General features: G+C 40.3%; 1 protein-coding gene across 3 annotated transcripts in view; it reads right to left on the bottom strand.

The window, feature by feature from the left end:
* CDC14A (cell division cycle 14A) overlaps nucleotides 1-23,256 on the bottom strand; it is an 83,482-nt gene that overhangs the window by 38,451 nt on the left and 21,775 nt on the right. For all 3 annotated transcript variants that reach the window (XM_084851747.1, XM_084851748.1, XM_084851746.1), the window contains exons 4-5: nucleotides 22,183-22,275; nucleotides 14,525-14,604 (exon numbers count right to left, since the gene is read on the bottom strand). In XM_084851747.1, coding sequence (XP_084707873.1) covers nucleotides 14,525-14,604; nucleotides 22,183-22,275 — 173 coding nt within the window. The remainder of the gene's footprint in view (nucleotides 1-14,524; nucleotides 14,605-22,182; nucleotides 22,276-23,256) is intronic.

The raw sequence follows: 23,256 nt of genomic DNA, 5'->3' as shown, positions 1-23,256 counted from the left end.
GTTCAATACTCTACAGTTTCTCATAGTAACTAGTCTTGCATATGTGCACACATATCCCCACCCATTAAACTGACCTCCAAGAGAACAATCTTAATGAAACATCTGCATGTTCTCCTTAACATCAAATACATTACTTACTACTACAAAAGCTGTAGAATTCGGAATAAAATTAAAAAGAAATCTTGACTGTATTGTGGTATGCTCTTTCATCCATTAGCAAGAACTTTCTGTTTAATGAGTTTTGGTAGTAAGTGTTTAGAACAGTTCAGTATTTGAACGAGTATATATGGCATTTATGGGGAAAGTTTATCCACAGAAGCAGAAGCCAGACTTTTGTAATGTGTGACTACTAATGTTGGCTACTTAAGTTTATTAGGGAGCAATCCTATGCATGTTTAGACAGAAAAAGTCCTACAATTCCCAGTATGCCCCAGTCAGCATGGCTGGTTGGGGAATGCTGTGAGTTGTAGGACCTTTTTCTGTTTAAACATACATAGGATTGCATCTTAGGGAGCAACTGTAAGGGAATAGTGGGCCGCCTCTGAACTCTGAGGGAGGCGAGTGATTATCCAATGCAGGGCAGGCACAGCATGGAGGGGATCCTCTCCTCTGCACTCCAGCTGCTTTGCAATTGCAGCAAGACAGCCGATTTCTGTCCCCCTCACCGCCCCCAGGAATGCTCCCTTTTCGGTTGCTCTGTGCTGTTCTTAGAAGCATGGAGCCAGGGACGAACCACGCCTCCTACGAGGTGGCAGGGGAGGGGGTGGAGAGTTAGATTTCTGGGAACTGAGCTTGGAGCGCTGGCTCCAATTCAGTTCCCAGAAAGTGAAAAACCCTGTGGCTGTCTAGATGGTGTCTAGTGGCCACAGGATTGCTCTGTTAGTGTATGTTACAAAGAATACTTGTTTGGAATGTCTGTTATGGGAGAAGTCAGACTGACAACATGACCTCCTGCACTTTGAGAATTCAAGCCTAAATATAGATTTCTGTTTAATAATTCACCATTCAGTGGAGCTTTACAGTGTTCTGGGCAGTCTAGTCAGGATTAGTACTAAGGACAACTAGATATGTGCTAAGAAGCAATAGTAGGCATAAGGTTTTAATAAGATTCAGGGGCTGCGGTGGCTTAGTGGTTAAGACACTGAACTACAGACCGGAAGGTCGGCAGGACAGCAGTTCAAGACCCAAGTGTTGCGTGATGGAGTGAGCTCCCGTCTTCGGTCCCAGCTCCTGCCAACCTAGCAGTTCGAAAGCAAGAAATTGCAAGTAGATAAATAGGTACTGCTTCGGCGGGAAAGGTAACAGTGTTCCGTGCACCTCGGTGTTCAGTCATGCCAGCCACATGACCACGGAAGCGTCTTCGGACAGCGCTGGCTCTTCGGCTTAGAAATGGAGATGAGCACCACCCCCTAGAGTCAGACACGACTGGTTGGGGACACCTTTACCTTTTTAATAAGATTAAAGCACAAAAGTGCTAGAAAATTTAAGATATATTTCAACCATATTAACAACTACTTGATCTTGAAGTGGGCAAGAATGAATATGAATTTGACTGGATGTTTAATGGAAATTCTAAATGTACTCTACCATCCAGGGCTCCAGATATGCAAGGGTAGGCTGTAGATATTCAGTGAGAGAGAACTTCCCATGTGCAATATCAGATGCACTCTACTACCGCATGTGTTAGGGTTTTCATAACAAAATATTTGATTATCATAAGTTTTAATCCATTAAATCTGCCTACAAATAACTAGCTCTGAAAAAAAAACATCTATCTATCTATCTATCTATCTATCTATCTATCTATCTATCTATCTGTTTTTAGAAGATGGGCACCAAAGTTGCAGCATGCCATTATCTTAGAAGAAGCATTCCTTCCTGTCTGAGAGAAGGGGAGACATTCGTATAAAATATGCTATTTTTAAGTGAGTGTTTTAAAACTAATTTTAAAAAATATGCTTTCCAATTAATCAGGGGCATCTTTTAAAAATTCGTTAGAAGACTTTAACTGACTTTTAAAAAAATTGGTGGAGCCCACCAATTCCAGCTTTCAGAGCTGCAATGTATTAAGCTCCGAAATGTTGTCCAGTGTTGGCAGTAAATTTAACATCTCCCCCCCCATATTTTTATATAAGCAGGAAAAAATAAGCTTCTGTATTTTTTACATTACATGGATTATAATTTCTGCCTGAATAAAGAAAAAAAAGTATATACCTCCCACAAGTTTTTTTTTTTTTAAGGTATTTGTTCAGTGCCCTATTTGGCTCTTCTGCTGAATTGTGCAGTCCACTTATTCAGCAGCCCGAGGGCCTCGGTTTTGATTTAAAGAAGCACATTTCTAGTGTTTATGACTGCAAAGGTCATAGCAATGGCTGGATAAATCTCAGAAGCCAAAGGGGTAGGTTAGCAGAGAATAATGTGCAATCTTCAGTACCCATCCTAGCTCCTTGCCTTTCTCTCTGACTAGAAAAACACAGACTCAAGCAGAAATGCACATTTGTATAGTTTGTATAAGCAGCTGAATTCAGCTTTTCTTTGCATTGAATGTGTGTGATCCTGGATGCAAATTTTTTGTTTTACAGCAGAGTAAATACATAGGCCCTGTCCCCAGACAGATTGGTATGTTATGGGAATAACTTGCCCCCACCAGCACAAGATACGACTTTGTGTAAGGGATCATTTTGATTTCTTCAGAGTCTAAGGCCAGGTAAATTCAGAGAACCAAAAGAAGTAGAAACAAAGAAGAGCTACAAGTATCCAATTGTTCCTTGTCCTTAGATAGATGTTGAGTATACCACTGCTAGAATCCCATTAAAGCTCAGAAGAGTTGAGGGAGCATCATATTTGACAGGTAACCAGGTGTATTTCTTTAATGTTGCCCAGATACCAAATCCATGTTTTATATTAGTATGAGATCTTATCCACAGTGGGCAAGTCCTTATTCCTTTTGACGTCTTATTCTCTTGCAGAAAGATTAACGTTATGCTGCAATTGCAGTCTGTGTCAAGACTTCTGGCATTATAAATCTACATGCTATCATTCAGTTGGCATGTGTTTAAAAACTAAAACTAAATCCAGTTAGCAATGCAATTTCTGGGAGAAAAGGCACAACAACTGAACTGAGAGATCTTCCCAAAGACCACTCTGCTACAGGTTTCTATTAGGGTTACACATCAACCACTTGATGTACACATCAAGCAATTTGAAAAGCAGCCCAATTTGGCTTGGAGCACTTCTAGGGGCATCCAGTTCAACTCAGGTTGGAACCTGGTTTCAGAAACCGAACGCTTTGTGCCTCCCAGTTGACTATCACTGGGAAACAAAGGCTACAACACTTTTGTTTTCTGAAGAACTGGATGACATTCACAGGCCTAGGAGCCCCATCTGAGTGGATGAAGCCTGCCAAATTTCAGCTGGGCTGGTACAGGAGGTTTTGTGCAAGACAGGCTTTACCATTGGGGGGTTTGAAAAATGATTTGCTTAACTAGGGATGTATGAGAATATTGTTTGTGTCCACAAAACACTCAAACATGCCCCGTTTGCGACCCCGAACACAGATGCAAGCAGGAGAATGTATTCACTGAAAATCTTCACAAATTCTAAAAAATGCTCATGCTCGAAAGGTGCGCAATTCCTAATGAACAAAACAGTTTGAAATGATGCATTTTTGAAAACGTGCAATTTCACACTTTAGTCTGTCGGGGAAAGTTGTGCAACTCTGGAAAATACGCAACATTTTGTGCCGTTTTCCTGTTTGATTCGTGCAATTTCCCCATTTGTACAAACCAAATGGAGATTGCAAATCAAACAGAAATCAAGGAGAGATTAACATCAAGCTGATGTTAGGAGAATCTGGGCAAACGTGAACATCATTTGTTTGCCCATCCCTGTCACTTACCTCCTGTGTTTTTTCTGGTAATTTGTGTGAAAATGACATACATCATAGAAGTGCCCCTAGGGAAGAAACCTGCAACATTTCCAAAGGGCAGGTTCAGTGGGGTTTGTGCTAGGCACCTTTACAGCTGACTGGGGACAGGGGCTAAACTGCAATTCACTCTTCTGCCCCTCCCACCATGGTTTTGTGGGCAATTTATATACCTACACTGTAGAAGTGCCCATATGTAAGTAACCTGTAACATTTCAGAATGCTATGGCCAGGAATTAGGGAGTTGTGATGAATGAAAAACAGATTTAGGATTTAGTTTGTTTTTTGTTAAATTGACAGTACCAGAGTCACTTTAAGGACTTCACCTTTGATAGGGTAGATGGAGGATACTTTACTGAGAAAATATAAGAAAGTATACACTGTAGAGCTTGTACGCACTATATAGTGGAAGGGAAGCCTTTAAAGTTTGGGATGTTTTTAAAAGGGATTCCCATCCCACCCCTTTTGTTGGCAGTTTGCTGTGTCCTTTGTTCTCTCTCTCTCTCTCTCGCACACACACACGCAAGAATGAATAGTGCCTGGTGCAACCAGAAAACTCTCCTTGATTGAAAAGCTCAGACACCCTTCCCCGCTATATTCTTCCAGGCAGAGGGAGTGTCCTTTTTGCTCTTTGTTTCAGAGAAAGTAGCTCATCACTGGGCTTTACATTAACCAGTGGGAGAAATGGCAGTAGAGGTGGCAAGATCAGTTCTCCCCATCTCCCTATGCTCCCTGACTGCCTGGAACTTGTGCATTTTCCCCCACACCATGATAAGTTGGAGGTAGGCACTAGCTTTAGTAGCAAGGTCCATGCATAAGCTTCTGCCCAGCCTGTGCTAGCAGTAAGACAGAAAGTGCTAGGGGAACGTGACTCAGGTTGTGGCGTCTTAGTTGAACTCCACATACCTGCCTGGGAAATTGGTGTCAGCACCTACTGCCCACTGAACAGGCAGGCATGGGATGGGCACCTCCTAGTTAGTGCTGCCTCTCAAGCCATTCCTGGAAGCTCTGAGCATGGCTGCTACCTCTGCTGTCACAGAGACACAGTCACAAAATGCAGCAAAAACACAGGTCCTGGTATCTCATCATAATTGTTTTTAGCTGTTCTAAACTGTTTTTAAATTTTGCATGTTAAAATTTTTTATATGATGTTTTCTAGTTCTTGTGAACCTCCCCCAGCTTTGGCTATTAGGTGGTACAGAAATGAAATAAATTAAATGAAAGGAGCAGCATCTGATAACTTTCCTCTACATTCCTCCTTAAAAAAAGAAGAAAGAGAGCCCTCATAAGGTTATTTCCAGAAAGGAAGCTAAAGCTGTCAGTCACAAAACTACACCCCTCTTTTTTCCTGCCTCTCTTCCCGTCCTGGCATTTTCCTTACATGGTGAGCTTGGGGGAAAATATACCAATTTTTCCACATACAGGCTCAGTCCAGATGTAACAACGACCCATGGGTCGCCAGGGTCACCTCCCGACCACTGCCGTTTTTCTGTTTTGTTTCTGGATGATAAAACAACTCATGGTTACTTGGGGCTGTGTGTGAGCAAGCACATGGTTTCCCTCAGCGAGTCAGAGTCTGGTTTTGCACATTACAGAGCACAACCCAGGAACTTGTTTTGTAATCTAGAAACGAAGTGGAAATGGAGAGCAATCAGGAGGCAGTACACTTGCTCCCACACGGCCCCAACTAATCATGGGTTGTTTAACCCATTGTTGGCTACTACATGTGAACCAAGTCACAGTGTCTGTGTCTCCATGTCCCTCCAAATCACTCCCAAAGCTTCAGGAAGACTCAGATTCACTTTGGCATGATTCTGAGGACCGTTGCTTCACTTTGGATGAATCCCAAATCTGTCCAAGTCAGCCTGATTCCATTTGGGATTTGCTCAAATCCAATGCACATTCCTAGGCTCTATAATGGATAAGTGAGGTTAAGTTTTATAGCAACCAGTTCTACCACCCCTCTGTGGGGGTGCACACTGGAAGAAATTTTAACAACTCTGCTGTGAAGCAGGACTGATCTCCATCTCATTCTCAAACACTGAAAGACTCCCAACAACAGCTTGTACTGTTCATTACTCCTGCAGTGAAGGAGCTAACATTACAGAGGTAGCCTCACAGTCCTTAGAAGCATGTCTGTCAAAAACTGACTTGCTATTACAAGAGTCATGGCCTTGAAATCAAGCTTTCAGAATGAGGTATCTTTGTTTTCCTTTGTGGAAGAGACCAACAAGTTCTGGCAAGCCCAGAAAGCCTTTACAATGCACTATTAACAAAGCTATGGCTACACCATCTCTCTTCCACAGCAACAAATATCAGTATAGGTCACTCTTGCAAATAAAACGCTCTCGTGTGTCAAGCAACATTCTCTAATGCTTTAGATTAGTCATGTATGTACAGTGACCTTTTAAAGCCTCACCCCCACTAACTCTTGTAATTATGTCTGTCTTAATATTTTCCTCCTACTTTTTAAAAAATAAGCAGTGCACCTACCACTGCCAATTATAAAGTTTACAGAACTTTCTCCACCGCCAGCAATTATTGGGTAAACTCTCTGCTCCAATAAAACCAATGTAATATCCTAGATTAGATTAAGAATACATTTATGGCATTTTGCCAAATATTAAAAAAACCAGTATGTCTAAACAGAAAAACTTAGTGATGACTGCAGTATAAAAATCACACTCATAACCATTCAGATATTATATTATTTGCTGGGCTTGTACAGCAAAATTCCATAATAATTGCAATAATTTTAAAGAATTGCCTCCATCGATGCTGATTTTTTTTTCATTTGATGGTCCAGTATAGCAATCACTTCCCCCATGATTGGAGGAAAAAGACATGTACATAAGTATTTTGCAGTGAACGTGCCACATGGACAGTTTGGTCAGGCATATTTTGCTACCTCTCAACAAGAAGAGCCCATTTCAACAAAGAGAATCTAAATTGTGAAATATCTTGCCTTTGATCTGTAATATTTCACAGATATAATTCTATCCCAAATTGTATTTTTGCATATCTTGATAAAAAAAGAAGTATGAGAAGCTCTAAACATCATTATCTTTTAAGGCTGTTCAGCTTAATATCATCTAGCAAAGGGAATGAGGACATCCAAGATGTTCATTTTGAGTGCTGGGGATATAGGAGAGATACAACCTGTCAGGAAGACATCTATATCCTCTGCAACAAGGTTTGTGAGGACACCACCATCATGTTTCACAGTAAGAATTGTCTATACATAGCGTTTGTTGTATGAGAGGCTGGTTGCCAGCTATGGATTAGATGCAGCCCTTGTGCAACAGGACCTCCCTGTTCTCCCCCCCCCGCATCTGCTCTGGAGGGTCCCCCAACTCTCTGGAGCAGGTTTAGGGGGCACAGGGGACTGCAGGGGAAAGAGGAAATCCATTCCACCAGCGGTTCCCCGCTGCTGGTGGAACAGCATCATGGGATACAAACCTTTATATCCAGGACGGACTCAAATTACACCACAAGAGTTGAAAGGTCATATCTGGTCAATGCATATCATTAAAAATCAAGTCATCATATCCACAATTAATTCCAAAATAAGATTAAAATATCTGATATGTTATTAACAATTATTCATTCCATTATTTACTATGAACAAAGGGGACACTGACTCATTATATCAGAAAGGAACATGCCTTCTCTCTCTTAACATAATACTATCACAGCTTTGTAACAGAATACTTTTCTGGCAGCAGCTTTTAAAGTCAGTGACTAACTTTCTAGCGATGAACTTTAAAACATCGTTCACTAGAAAACTGACTAACAAGATAATTCAACCTTTGGATCGTACTGCCTACATCACGTACATACAGCGAGCTAAATACACAATACTTTGGAAGTATTAAAAGTTTTGCAATTACAGCTGAAATCCATTCTGTTCTAGTTAATCTCTCTTCAGAACCATAGGATGTGTCTGCCATGTCAAAGAAAAAGAGGTGCCAAGCTTATTTAAAGACACTCTGTCTGATTTCTCTACTTTGATCATTCTGTGCTCTTCCCAGTTCTGCTATGTATATAACTATGGTAGCAAAAAGGGATTTTCTTTGGCAATACTCCCTCAAAAATTATCCTTTCTTTTTGAAAAATCTTGTATATTAACAATAAGTTAAGACACATTTTGTGCCTAACAGGTTTGGCAAATTCTACTTCTGTTTTTATCTATATGGTCAAAGAACCTTCTTGCTATAAAAAGAAAAGTTATTAAAAAAGTACAAAGTTAACTAAAAACATTTATCAAGCATTTCACTCAAGTTTTAAACAACTGATCCAATTTCATGAAAGCCTAAGAAAAAGTTAACACATTCAGGTTGGTGGACATAGCATTCCAGATTTGCTTAACCATGGTGAGGCAATTGGGAACAGGTTAAGACAGGGGTGGGCAACTTCTGATCCTTTAGATGTTGTTGGACCGTAACTCCCCTCAGCCCTAGCCTGCAGAGCCAATGGTGACAGCTGATGTGAATAGTAGTCCAGTAACATCTGGAGAGCCACAAGTTGCTCACCCCTGGGTTGATCATGCACTACCTCCCCCTATCACCGTATGGAGCATGAATCCCTTGCTTTCCTGGTAGGTCTGAGTTAACTGTGAATTCTGGTTAGCTCTAATAGCAGTTAGCACTACATACACAGCAGTTAATCAGGGTAGAACAAGCAGGAGAAATTCATGCTCCAGAGTGGAAGGATCCTGTCGCCCATTCCTGATTTGTTCAACCATGGTTAAGCACATGAGGAATGTTATGACTCCACTGACCCTGCTGTAACGAAAGCAGCTCTCTCACATTGCTAAACGTCTTTCAACAGTTCCAGAGAAGCTCTTGGGGGCCACATTCCAGTGGTGGGCAGGGCTAAGGACAATAAGGGAAAGGGCCAAAAAGCCAGCATGTTTTAGCTAAAGCTTTTACTGCCAATAACTAAGTCTTGGGAGAGTGGTATTTTAACCTTTTAGATTGGGAAAACCCCCACAAAAAACAGGAAACCACCAAACTATCAATAGCTGGGGGAAAATTGGCCCAGAGGCCTGAGGCTATGCATTCCTGTTTCACAATCCTTATGACTGGGGCCCCCAGTCGCATTGAATGATTCACTCAACACACATTTTTGTCTATCTTCTTACTAGCCTTCAGAACCCTGCCCTCTGGCCTGCCACTATTGTTGGTGGGTATCAAAGATGGAAACTTTTCAGTAGTAGCCCCAGACCTGTGGAAGTCCCTGCCACAAGAACTCTGCTTGCCCTGCTCTCTTGCCCCAAAGATTTTTGTACTCTGACATTTTTAAGTGATTTTACTGCTCCCCCCATTTTATCTGATCCTGTTTTTATCTCATGTTATTTTCTCCATTGTTGTATTTCTTAAACAATTTTTATTGCAAGCTGTTTTGTGAGAGTGTGCCCTAAAAAGCATGGTAAATGTTTTAAAAATAATAACTTCCTGTCTGTAGAAAAGGCTACCTTTACAAGACATCCAGACTTTCAACCTGAGGAGCAAGAATAATTACATATACAACCCCTTTCTGTCTTTAGGGGTGGGTCCCTTCGTGCAAGTCAATGTTTATTCAGCTTCTTGCTGTGATCTGGCCAGCCAATAGGAGATTGTGTCTTGCATCATTTGAAGACAACAGGTTAGAGACAGGAAGCCCTCAAGATAGATTCACCTATGGCAGTCAAATGGCAATTGCACTCACTTGTACAGTAAGCAGCTCACGTCTGGCAGTCTCTACAAGCAGCTTGCATTGTCTAATTTAGGGGAAAGGACTGGCAAATAAACTGGAGTTATGCACTTCCATGTATGGGAACCCTGCAAAATAAAATCTTGAACATTATAAATGGGTATTGCTGTTTATTGTGAAATTAAATTTAGCCACATTCCACTGCAATAAATCCTTCTGGAAGCCAGAATGTCTCCCTAAGATAAAATCATTTGAGTAAGAACCTAACGCAAGTGCCCTCAATTAATCTCTTCAACCAACATTAACTTGTCCCCCCCCCCCTTTCTACCATACATAGAGATTTGAAACTGGCTGCATGGTATATCTGATCACGCTATATACTTATATTTCACCAGTATTTTGCTCCTCCAGTGCTTAAATGAAATGATGGCTGAACGTTTAAGCAGATTAAGATTTTCCAGGTCATTGAACTAAATGAAAACAGATCTATTTGAACAAACACTAATGTATATATTTTAAGAGACTGTCATTCAGATTCTGTACTGCTGTGCTATGAGGTATGGGAGCTCGAGATTAGGTTTTCTCAGTAGCAGCATCTAGACTGTGGAATTCAGAAAGCCAGCAATCTGCTTTTTACATGTTCAAGCAACAGTTTAGATGGCCTTGGTCTGAGCATGTCTTTTCTAGAGTTAGTTTCTGATGTTTGCTACTGTTTGGGGGAATGGGGGTGATGGTTTTGCTTTAATTTTGATAATTCTGTTTGGTTGATTATTTTAACATGATTTTTGTTTTTAATTATATTATCTGTAAGCTGCTTTGCATGCCCCTTTGAAGCAGATGAAGCAGAGTATATGTTGCCTTATAAACAAACAAGTGACATAAATATTTATGTATTCTCCACTAAACAGGTATCAATGTAATTATCTTTTTAAAAAATGACCTGCAATGGCATCCTATAACTGGCTTTTCTTGGTTCACTAGACTTAGAAATCCTCATCTCTGTAGTATCTTAAACAGAGAAGCATTCCAGAGAACAAGGTATTTTTGTGGTATAAGGAAAAAAATAACTAGGATCATGACAAATAACAGAAATAGCCCATTTGAATCTTAAGGCCATATTCAGACATTATTTCTTTTAGAATGGTCCCCAGGGAAAGTGCGGAGTAGACTTTAGGCTCACCCACTATGTTCATTGCAGGGAGAAGTAACTGGACACACTGATATTTTCCAACATTTATTTGAACACAGGATCTCCCAGTGTAGTTTTCACTTTTCCTGAAGGAACAGGAGATCACAAAAGAGGAGGAAGACACTGTGCAAGCTTGAAGCCTCCTTCCAATATTTCCCAGAGTCCCAGGCACATTCCTCCCAGGGAAGAAAACCAAGCAGCCCCAACAGTTCATGCTCCTGGAAGGAGTAAGTGCCAAAACAAAAGTGAATGGGGGCATTAATAGGGCCTCCCTTCAATTTGTGTCAAAAATGCTTTAAAATTGGCCCCAATAAGCACATTTTGGATGAGCAGGCTTCAGAGGACAAGTAAAAAAGACAATTTTGCTCTCAACTAGGAAACAAGTTAATCAAAAACTAAAGAGACTATACATAAGGATTCCCTTGTTTCATGTACGATCCCACAAAGTGAACATATGGCTATGCAGTCTTCAAAATAACTTTCCTATTATTGATAAGCTGTCCCTGTTTTAAATATTTGATGCCTACAGTTCAGGAAACATTTCTGGCAGCTACCTAAACTTCAGGTGATTACAAATAGCTCTGTGCTGACAAAGCTTCGATTCTTGGCACGTTGCCAGCGTCTTCAAGAACTGAATCAGCAGCAATTTGTGCGCTAACCAAAAGGATTATCAGGAAATGTCAACCGTATGTAGCAATCCTTGCACTGTTTCCTAAAGTTCCAGAAATTAGATGCAAAGTCATTATGATAAGGACAAAGGAACAGCTTTCAACATCATGTACCTTAGCTTTCAACCCTGGTACTTTGGTGTCTGTGACTTGCATCTATTCCTGCAATGCTATTAAGCTATGGCAAATGTGACAAAGCCTCGCTGGAATCATCGCAGACCCATTTTTTCCATATAACTAAATCTGCCAAACTTTGGAACTCTCAAGATGTTACTGGGGAAGTATAAAAAAATTGTTTTCTTGTTGCCTCATGCCTAGCATAAAATGACAGGTCCAGGCAACAGCAGCACATGGATGATCAATCCTGAAGCATTGCATGACCAAATATGAAAGAAGAGAAGGGGTCATACAGTTGTAGCTGAAAACCATAGAAATCATTTGTCTGATAGTGGAGGTATTTCTGCAATTCCACAGAAGCATAGCATATGCTTTGGGGCATGGAGTTCAGTACCTTGAGAACTACAGCTTTCACTCAAGAGATTTATAGCACTTGTGAGAGCAAATACAGGGTTGAAAGTGTGTGTGCAGTGCCTAGTACCAGGTACCTTATAGAACTGTAGAATACCAATATATATGGTGTATAAAAAGGAGTACATTTATAATAAATTGAGATATATATATATATATATATATATAGACAAATAAAGCACAATCAACTGTATGTGCCAAATTACAGAAAAAGTCCATGATGTCAATCCACCATCTCAAAAACAAAGGCTGCTGGTTAAGATTTCCAGTGGATGACCCATGGCTTCAGTGCCCTGAATTGTCCTTCCCCTTCCTCATGACTAGGAGAATAAGAAGACAGCAAAATAGATGTAAAAACTCTGCAAATTTGTTCAATTTACATAGGTTGCAGAACTTGGATTTTCTTGGAACAGTGCTTTGGATTTTAGCAGAGAGTATACACATCTCTATATTATTCTGTAGGTGCAGCCCCTCTACTTAAGGCTGCTAAAAGGGCAAGTGTGTCATCTTCTCAGAATTCTATTCCCTAATGCTTCGTAGACTACCTTCAACTTATAGTGAGGTATTAAGAACTGAACACTTGTTAGCTGATTACTTTTGGCTTTAATTTAATGCACAGTACTGATTTTAAGTTGAAACTTTGGGGGTAGGGTAGAACGAGGACAGGCAAGTATTTCATCAACAAGTAATAGGTTTTAAAAAAACTAGCTTTCCACTTAAGTAAAAGGGAGGTAGTAAAAGTACTGCAAACTCCAAATCAGATATGTGTGATATCAATAAGATGTGGACAAAGGCAGACAGGGAAGAAGGAAAGTCTGGAGGGAGGAGTAAGAAGGTTGGCCCAACACATTGGCATCACCTGTCACATGAAATGGGAGGGTGCTGGTGTGAGACATAGAGAGGGAGAAGGTACAAGCAAGGTTGAAGAAGGCAGAACAAATGCAAGGTTCTCTGACAACTCTAAAAGATGGATTGTGAGAGGCTCAAATGACACCAAGTTCTAGTGCAGGATAAAAAATGATCTGAGCAGCATGCATCACCTGTACCACAGTTTGCACATGTACAGATATTAATTGCAACCCCCCCATCTATGAAACAAGATAAAACATATGGATAGAATTGTTTGAACACTAAAACAGAAAGGAAATTGGGGTGGAGAGAGAGGAATTGAAGCAAATCTCATCTGCAGTGGTCAGTACACAGGTTTTAATTCTGAGGAGCAATATGGGCTAATAAAAGGAGGGAAAATCTTGCAAAGCTGACAGGATACCTCTCTTGGCAGCATTTTAAATATTGAATGGTCAAATTAAGGTAATTGCGTCCTTAAGTTTGTAAGTAATGGAGCTGGTACGTAAGCAATTTTGTGGGAAATATTGATATTATATAATTTTATGCCATTCTTTTCTTAATTTGAGATTCTCAAATATAGTATCCACAACAAATGGTTCACAGAACTCTGGCTACATAGCCCCTCTATTCACAGGGCACTTAAGGAGACTTTGCTAACAATGCAGGACAGGAGTGGCTCAATTGTATATTTCCGTGGTTGGGTGTTGGGTTTTTTTGCATTTCATCTATCCCAACCATTAAATTAATAAAAGCATTTTGCCACTGAATGATGCATCTAACATTAATTAGACAAAACAAACAAAACCAAAATAATTCAGTATTTCAGAGTGAGTATAGATACCTCTTGCCTTGCTGGTTCAAGGAAGAGCTGCATAAGGGACAAATTGATCTCTTACTGCACTGCTTTCTTAGTGTATAGTTATAAGTGCTTTACCCAGTATTTTTCAGCAGAGGGAATGGAAAGGTAGCATATGTGAACTTCATATTAATGTAAACTAGGAATAACACACGTCTGTAAACATTTCTCTTAAATCTAGTTGTTCAAGAGATATTAGATACATTCCTGCATACTGAGTAAGTGTATCAAATTACCCAGTGAAGAACACATGAGATAAAAGTTCAGCTAATTTGCATGTTGTAGCAATGCCAGGTGAAGCAAGAAACAGGAGACACTGGTAAGGATCCAAATAACCCTGTGTATGAGTAGAAAGCATTGCTGCATGGGGAGGGGGAGCTGAAGCAGGAAACTCCCCTTTGGATCTTAGTTACTAGCAGGTGACAAGAGAAAGGAACAAGCAGCCAGAAAAACTGGCCCAAAACCTGTGGGGCACCACACTGTAAGAAGTATGCTACACAATAATATCCACGTGTCATGCTGATTGAAGAGTTTGGTAGAATGCACCGACATCAAATCACCTGTGTTTAGGAACTTTAAAGGCAACTTGCTTAACTTGCAACAAGAACTGGTGTAGCACAGTGGCTAAGGGACTGAGCTCTCAATCAGGAAGTCCCTGGTTTGAATCTCACCTCTGAGCTCACCATAGGTAAGCTATGCTCACAGGAAGATAATACTGACTTACCTTATCAAGTTGTTGTAAGGATTAGGGTTAGTATGAAGCACTCTGAACACTTGAAAGCTCTATATAAAAGTATTATTGTTTACAGCCATACCTAAATGGAAGATATGGTGGATTAGATCCAGATAAGAGTATTCGGTAAGCTTCTTCTGGTGTTTTCTTCAAGTAGATGACCTACAAAGAAAACCAATATGAAGTAACACCTCATCTTAGAAAAGCTGAAATGATATTGACAGTTGTACAATATATTTATCTCAAGCTAATTCTTTAATGTGAATTGGATGTAACCTGGAATTGTGACAATTCAGTCCTTTAGCCTTTGCTATGCAGCCTTAAGAGTATTTACATGCTTTAGTAGGGCAGACAAATGCCATTTTTCTGGATGTACTCATGGCCATACCATGACAGAAGCACCACAGCAACCAAATTGTTTTCCAGTAAACCATGTTTCAGTGTATGTTGTTGTAAACATCCATTAGGTGTCTTCACCATCGTCTAATTCGATTGTACTGAATTAAGGCAAACGTTTGTGAGCCAGGCTTTTCCCACCAACAAAAAGCTTTCTTGCTCTTATACTGGCAGAGCACACTGAACACAAGTCATGAAGTAGTAACTGCTGATCAGCTCAGTCTTAGTATCACCCTCTTCATACATCTTTGCTGGCCAGTGTTGCTGGCCCAAAATAAAGATCCATCAATATTATTTCACTTGCTATACATTTTGATGTCACAGTGAATTCTTAGTTGACTACCTCACCAAGCCACTTACTGTCTCTCTCTGGTTATTGGTGACTCCAATCTCCTTGTCCCATAAATCACCAACATAAAGGTATCCATGGAATCTCATGTGCATAAGGATTTCCGTTCCCTTCCATGAGAAGGGCAACTTGGTGCATGCAGACACATTCCCCACTGTGAAAGCAGGTGTTTCCCTTCTCACAGGGAAGAACAGGAAGTGCCTGGACATACAGGGCTTTATAAACTCAAACAAGACACCAAAATTTAGAACCTAAAAGTAAAAATTAAGAGATACTGCCTATACAGTGATCATCTTGTGTGTTTAACACAGTTAACACAACTGCTTTTAAAATATATCTCAGAAAGGTTTTGGAATGTCTTCCCAGGGAATGCACATTGCTTCTTTGTGGCTAGGAATTACACAGAGCACTGACCTGGCATTGAAACAAGTGGGATTTCATGAAGAGCACTATTTGGGGGAACTGCACATTAAATCCAATTTTCTGCAATATCCTCAGCTCAGTTTTACAGATGTTTTCATAATGCCTCTCGTAACTTCAGTGCATATATTCTAGTCAGTATTCTCCCGCCACTCTTAAAAAAAAGAGCACTCCCTTTCCCCATCCAGTATTCATCTTCTTGAAATCAAATTGCTTCCTTCTCTTTTGTCTTCTCTTCTTTTGTAGTCAGGGAATATGACATACTTACAGCACTCAGCAGTCCCCCACCCCCCACCCTCAAGCCAAGAAACTTCTGAAGGGGTGCATAACTAAGATACATTACTAACAGATATAGTACACATTGTGCGCTTTATCACTTCAGAAAGATATCACAATTTATTATTTTTTCATTGCTAACACAGGTGACATAGCATGACACTTCTACATTTCTATTTTCTAGAAATATTTTGCCAACTTCCTTTCCATTCCCCCATTTCATTCTTGAAAAGTTGTTTTTAAATAATATATTATTCTGTGCTTAAGTCATTGCATGTTGAACTAAATTTGCAATCACAGTCTACACATTTTCCCTAAGTATATATAGTAACTGCACTTAATTTCATGCTACAGAATTTAATTTTTCCCATGCTATAGAATTTAATGTATGTGAATAGTCCAGAAAGCTTTGGCTGTTGAACTGTATAGAAATGCAGTAAGTAAATAAATATAGGACATATTAAAACATTTGGCTTTTTAATTATTTCAGTCACCAGTGGCTGCTGAACAGTTCTTTGCTGAAGCTGACAGAAGTATACTAAGAGTTTTGCTGAAAATAACAAAAGTATCTTGGGAGATTAACAGAGCCAGAAAAGATTTAGTAGTGGTACTGTACATATGAACTAAGTTACCATTCTTGGGCTTTTTTGGCAAAGTCTATATAGTACAATTCATGGATAAAACTAGATCATGGCATACACTACCTGGACATGAGAAATGTTCTATGAGCTATATGTTACATACCCAGCTGAACAGTCAAATGTTAACTAAGACTTGCTAGATAGGGACTAGGAGCATTGTTTGCTAACAATGGGGAAGAAATGAAAGAAAAGCCTGAGGTTCTCATGTTGCATTTTGTACAGCACATGACAGTACTACAGATAAAGTAAGATGAGAGGGGAAAAAAAGTAGGTTCAAGACAAAAATACGCAAGTCACATTGTGTGCCTGTGTAAAGTACATAGCTACCAGTGAAAATTCTATTTGTAGAATTTAATCTAGTGTTTGCCTAGTTTCATTTTACACATTAATATTTTAGCATTAGGACAGTAAAAACAACCCTCTGAACTAACAATGCTCAGAATGTCATGTGCTACACAAACATAAGGAAAACAAACTGTTTCTCAAACAGGATTGTGCATAGTAAATCTAGCATATGAAGGGAAAGGTAAGTGAAAGGGTGACTGCTTTTAAGCCCATGTATAAGAAGTTCAACAGAAGCTTATTGGTTCAAGAGGGAACAGGTTGCAAATCTGTTTTCCTCAAAGGGGAGTTTACTACACTAAGACATTTTACAGCTCAACATATTGTAACCAACCCTGTAAGCTTGATAAAAATTTACAGACTCTGCACACTGTGGGAAACAGCAACCGTCTATTGGGGATAGCTATCCTAACTCTGTGTTTGCCTTGCACCCAGACATGGGATGCAGCATTTAAATGGGGCTATATGTCTAGTTCCAATCCCTGAAGAATGCCTACCCTCAAAACTGAGGTAAAGATAGCACAGATTGGGTCTACATGTCTAAACCCCATTTCAACGCCATCAAGAGCATGCACCTGATTTCTCTACAGAAAAGGATACTGAACGATCAGTCTATGTTAGATGCTAGAAGTGACAACAAAAATAGTATCCTTAGCTCAACCAAAAGTATTGTTAGTTTTTGCATGAGTCAGGCAGAAGTGTTTGTCCTCAAGAACTACCCTTCTGCTCTATCACATACACATACCACAGCATTCTGCACTGATCTGGAGGCTTAATTCTGCTATCTACTGTGGAAGGACCACTCTGGGGTTGCAGACCCAAAGAGAAGCACACTGGCACTTCTGCCATTGCTCTGGGCACCAAGTGCCACTAGCAAAGGAAAGACCAATCTGGCCCCATCCATCAGCCAGGGAAGGAGCAACTGTACTGAGGTTACTATCTACTCCCTTCCAGAAAGAAGTCTGCACCAGTGCTTGCCATCCTCTTCCCTCCCCATTTCTTTTCCCCTTTGTATCATTTCTATTGGACTGTGAGATTAGGGGTAGGGATCATCTTATCTTTTAATCTCTCTACAGCGCTTAGAAAATTTTAGGTGCTTTACAGTTGTTGTTATAAATGCTTCCACCATGATGTCACTGAAAAATTGCTATGTTTTAAACCTCTTGGCATTTAAACGATTCTTCATGGACCTTCCCCACCCCATCCCAATAGCAACTGGATTTTTTTTTTTTAAAAGACAGAATGCTTACGCTGTCATGCTCAGACTGAGATTGTCAGCAAAGCAGCATTGCTGGTCTTATACAGTAATTGCAGCCTTGCAGAACATAATGTCACCACAGCCTCAAAAACAATTCCAACATTACAGCTGGAAAGGCTGAGAAAGGAGGTGCTAAGATCATCAAGAAGTAGTTGTTTTACAATACAGGAGAGAGATACAGACTCCCCAACCCCACTTTCTATATGTAACTATCCCTGAACTCAATCAAGGAATACCAAATGGAACTACCTGACCAGCTGAAGAAATTCCCTACAGAAGGAACAGATGTATTCAGATATCTGAGAAGTCTTCACTAAATGACTTCTACTTGCTACTCCAAATTTACCAGCTGGGTAATCTAGGGTGTTCCATTGTCTCAGGCACTGGCATTCTTTCAGCAGAAGCATCCGAATATGCTGACTCTATGCCACTAGCATACATAGTTATCTTCAGAAAACCACAGACTTGATGAAGAAGTTGCAGTGCAATTAAAATCTCCCAGAAAAACACCATTCTTGCAGACATAGATATAGAGGTTTGATACACCAAGATCCCACACACACAGATGGACTGATGACAGATACTACAGCACATTTAGATGCTGCAGTTTACCAACTTGTCTTCATCCACAACTGTTTCAGACCTGGGAGAGTTTGTATCTTGAGATCTATGTTACTGTTATGGATACATGTAGGGCTCCACAGTGTGCCATCATATTTATAGGTGACTTAAGAAATAACACTTCCTAAGTTCCTGTCCTCTATTGCCTTTCCTCTGAGTTACATCAACAATATCATCATCTGAAACTACAAGAGGGAGCCCCCGGGAATTCATTCAGAACTGCGCCGATTTCCACTGCAATATTAACTTAAGCCTGATACACAAGCGCCCACTTTTTGACACCACTGTACAACTATGCAAAGGACACAGAACTCCTATCTTACGACATAAGCCAAATGTCCAAAATCCATGTTGCTGCAATACCTTTATTAGGCCAATCAAATGATCACAAAAAATTGTGCAAGCTTTCAAGACTCTTCAGGCAAGATGTTATAAAAGACGGGATGGGGGGAATGGGGAGGGGAAAAAAAGATGACTACATGGTGAAGTCACAAGGTCTGCAAGTTCAGACTAATCACAAGGTATAGTGTGGGAGGAGGAGTCTGCAGGTTATGTGATGATTACAGAAAGGTTATGCTCCCCTTAGTGATACTGGGAAGGAAGCGGGGGGAAATGTTGGATCCTCCATTTTGGGGATTATAAAGTCCAGCTATTCTCAGAAGTGTTTTCCATCCTGGCTGAAGCCCACATGCTCCTTATGGCCAACATGGCTACCTTTGCTTTTTCTATAAACCAAATTATTCACATATCTATATGCTTCCAGTCACAGTACACTTCACTATTCACTGTCACCAGTCAAACTTTATGACATAACAGCATTTGCTCCAATTCTTTCATCGGGGACCAACATGTGCAGGATTTCCATCAGTTATTACGATACTGTGGTGGGGAAGTGAAGGCATAAATAGGCAAGGCCAATCAGATACTCAGGATAGGCCAGCAGAAAAATGAACGGAATGCACGTCAACATCAGCTCTCAGCTAAAACCTCTCCAGTATATTAAGGATCTACAGTCCATTCTTGAAAATGAACCTTGGATGGTAAGCCTGTCCTTGCTAACAGATTACTCCCCAATTTGGAAGTCATCTAACAAGAAATACAAATCCAAGAACAACGCTCCATGGCAACATTGGTGCCCCCATTTTTACTTTGATAACTCTATGATGAAAGCCATAGGACAAAACAACAACTACACCAAAGGCTTGTTCAATTGCACATTGTCTAATGTGATATTAAATACACCCTGAGGGGTCTACAAATTTGGAGAAAGACCTTGCCCAAGTCTGGAGACGGGCAAGGGCTCTCCCTGATCTTGTGCTGAGTTTTGGATGCTTGGAAAGCAGAACATCTTCAAAGTTCACTATGAGAGGGATGAGCTCCTGCCCCCTTCCAGCTCAGAGATGGAGGAGAGGGTGGTGGCTGGGTCCCACAGGTGTGCTGGGCCTCAGTGGTGCTCCCGGCATCAAAGCTCAGTATGTCATCATAAACAAGACTCCTCCCACCCACTCCACCTAGGGGAGGGCAACAGGTTGGTGAATGGCACACATTTGGGCTAACTATCCAGGCGAGCCAAAGTCTGTGGACTCCTGCATGCTATCGTCTGCCAACAATGCCCTTCTGCCATTTATACAGGCAAAAAGTTCAGTCTCAACACAAGCAACTAAGTCAAAACATATCAGACATTACAAAGAATAAACAGCGGGGAACCATTTTACTCTCCTAGGACATTCTGGAGACCTTAAAGATATCATACTCCAGCACGAAGTTTCGAAGAGAGACTCCAGGGCAAAGGTGCCAAATTAGAATTGATTAGTGTGATGTCATCATACCATGCTGGATTTTATTGGTTTTCAGACTGAAACATCTGGGCTTTTAAATTTTTATATCAAATTATGACTCTATTATATTAAATTATATGCTATCCTGACAGTCTTGCACTGAATGGTGGCTATACAGAGATGGATGGATGGATGGATGGAAGGAGGAAAACCCAAATATTGCTGTTCTAATGCAAGTGAAAATTGCTTTATTAATATTGCTCTCAACACCCAAGACAGTCAGAATGTTAAAACTTTTTGCACAAGTATTTAGAATGTGGCAGACAAACAGCAATGCCAATACAATTCTGCAAAGTGTGCTAGTACTGCTATAATTTTACAATGACACAGCAGAATGCTCCTCCAAGCAAGATGTTACATTTGGGATTCTTAGCCTTGTCCTTGCCCTCTGTAATAAAGAAGTTTAACATAGTAGTCTTCAGCAAATCTGTGCCCGATACCCTTGAAGAACTGGATTCAAGACCTGCTACCAATAAGGACTGATAGTCCAACCACTGCTCTGCTTTAGCATGAAGGACTAAGCCATCTTATATGCCTTTTCACTGTCAATCCATTCCCATGTTAATGCTGTTCCCATTTTATTGTTGTTTGCACACAGATAAAGTTAAAGTACACTTTGTGTTCCTCCAGAAAAGGCTCTATTTCATTTGTTTGTATCTTGTTCTGTTGCTCCATAGAGGGCCAGTTTGTTTCCATTACTATATACAGGAAGATTAAGCCGTATGAGCTACTTATACAAGCAGTGATCAATATTTCCAGAATAATGTTGATAATCATCTCAATGTACTCTGTGGAGAGGTACAGCGTAACTTCTTTTTTGGTAAATGTTTCCATAAAGTTTCCATACACAGAAGGTACTAAATGTGATACACAGCAGAAATACTCAGTGAAATGTATTGTCATTAATGAGCCAACAAGGCATTATTTTAAGAGGCAACACAAGAAACCTTTAAACATTTACCTTGTATGAATTTACAGATTAATAATAACCTACAAACATCCATATATGAATGCTTCAAATTCTCTTCAACTTAGAAAATGCTAATGTTTTTGGAAAGTTGTGCAGCTTTAAGTCTCTGTATATACATATATTATAACAGACCCAAATAACATATGCACTGCTCTTTAAGAAATAAGAAGTCAGAAATTTATGCACAGCTTGCTATGGAAACTGCTGGTTCCCTTGGGTCCAAGAAAAATAACATTAGCAATAAGCCCCTGCAGCAGACTGACATTCCCCGTCAGGGAGCCCTGCTGCGACCGCCTTGCCTGTATTTCCGGCCAGGGAAGTGGTAGGAAGTTAGTCACAAGGATAGCTACTGTAATACAGGGTGAAGACAGTGTGTCACTAAATTTAGCTACTTCTCCTGGCTCTTTTCTCTGCATGCCAGCATAAGGCCAGAAGGGAAAAGAGTATAGAGAAGGCAAAGTTCAGCAGGATGGGGATATTCCTTTTTTTTTAAAAATTGTAACACAGGATTGGACTGAAGAACAATAGGAAAAGGACAGTGATTTTAGGATTTACAGTATCTATACTTAACCAGAGAATGAGATGCCAGTAAGTTCCTGCTAGAGACACACACATCAACTGATACTTACTGCATATGCTCCTATCAAAAATGCAGCATTTGCTCGTTTCCGCTGGTCAAAGCTGGTATAATACACAATTTTCTTTCTTGACAGACTGAATGACTGTTTAAAGAGAGAAAGATGAGGGGAATGTTAGCAAAGGATCATAACATTCTGTAAATTAAATGCTGGCAGCTGACCTGTGCCAATTTAGCCAAGTCTGCCTTGGCAGTTTCTTCAAATCAAGTTCATGTCATGACACAGAAGATAAAGAAAGTGCTCCCTAACCCTTGATGAGCAGCATATCTCAAGCTGTTTCTCCTTCTTACTTGTGTTCTCCAACCCCTCTCCCCATGTTGCATGACAGTCTGGATATATGAAATACAAGGGATTAGCATTCCTGTGGCTAATTTCCCATCACCTCAGTGTATCATCTAATAAACTGAATGAGCCGATGCCATTGCATATAATGACAACCACGCCCCCCCGCCCTCCAATACACCTGGAGAAATGGGAACATTTGCTACAGAAATTCCAAAGACATCTCTTTAGACATCTAACAGTGGGCATTTGGCACAAAAAGTCTCCTCGTTCATTCACCACAAAAGAGGCAGAAGAAATGCTTACAAGAAAATTGCACATTAGAATCCAAAGTCCAGAACAAGTAAATCAATCATTTGGCTCCATTCTCAGCTTGCTGCTTACTGCATAGAAACAGCAGCAACATCAAATGTTACATCCCCCATTTGAATAGGGGTTAGTACAATGAAACAGTGATCCATGTTTTACTCTTGTGCCCAGCATGGGTAGGAAGCAAATGAGCAGCAACTTTAAACAAAATACAGATTTAAATTATTAAATGAGGAGCAAGAATGCACCAACTCATCTTCTAGGTGAGAGTGAGATGAATGATATAAAACAGAAGTTGATGACTGATGCTACAGCTATCCCTTAAGAGCATGGCTCCTTGCCTTCCCCAGTTGAAGCACCACTGGCAGTGCTCAATGCTCTCAAGTCCTCTTTAGAGATTCACACTTAACTCCAAACGTACATATCCCTTTATGTTCAAGTCCCTGCCTGATGTAAACAAGGTACCTGCAACAA

Source organism: Heloderma suspectum, chromosome 4 (genome assembly GCF_057233095.1).
Source record: "Heloderma suspectum isolate Gila_16-S chromosome 4, 16-S_ref, whole genome shotgun sequence".
Lineage (NCBI taxonomy): Eukaryota > Metazoa > Chordata > Lepidosauria > Squamata > Helodermatidae > Heloderma > Heloderma suspectum.
Note: the sequence above shows the minus strand (reverse complement) of the source record. Positions and strands in the feature narration are given on the sequence as shown.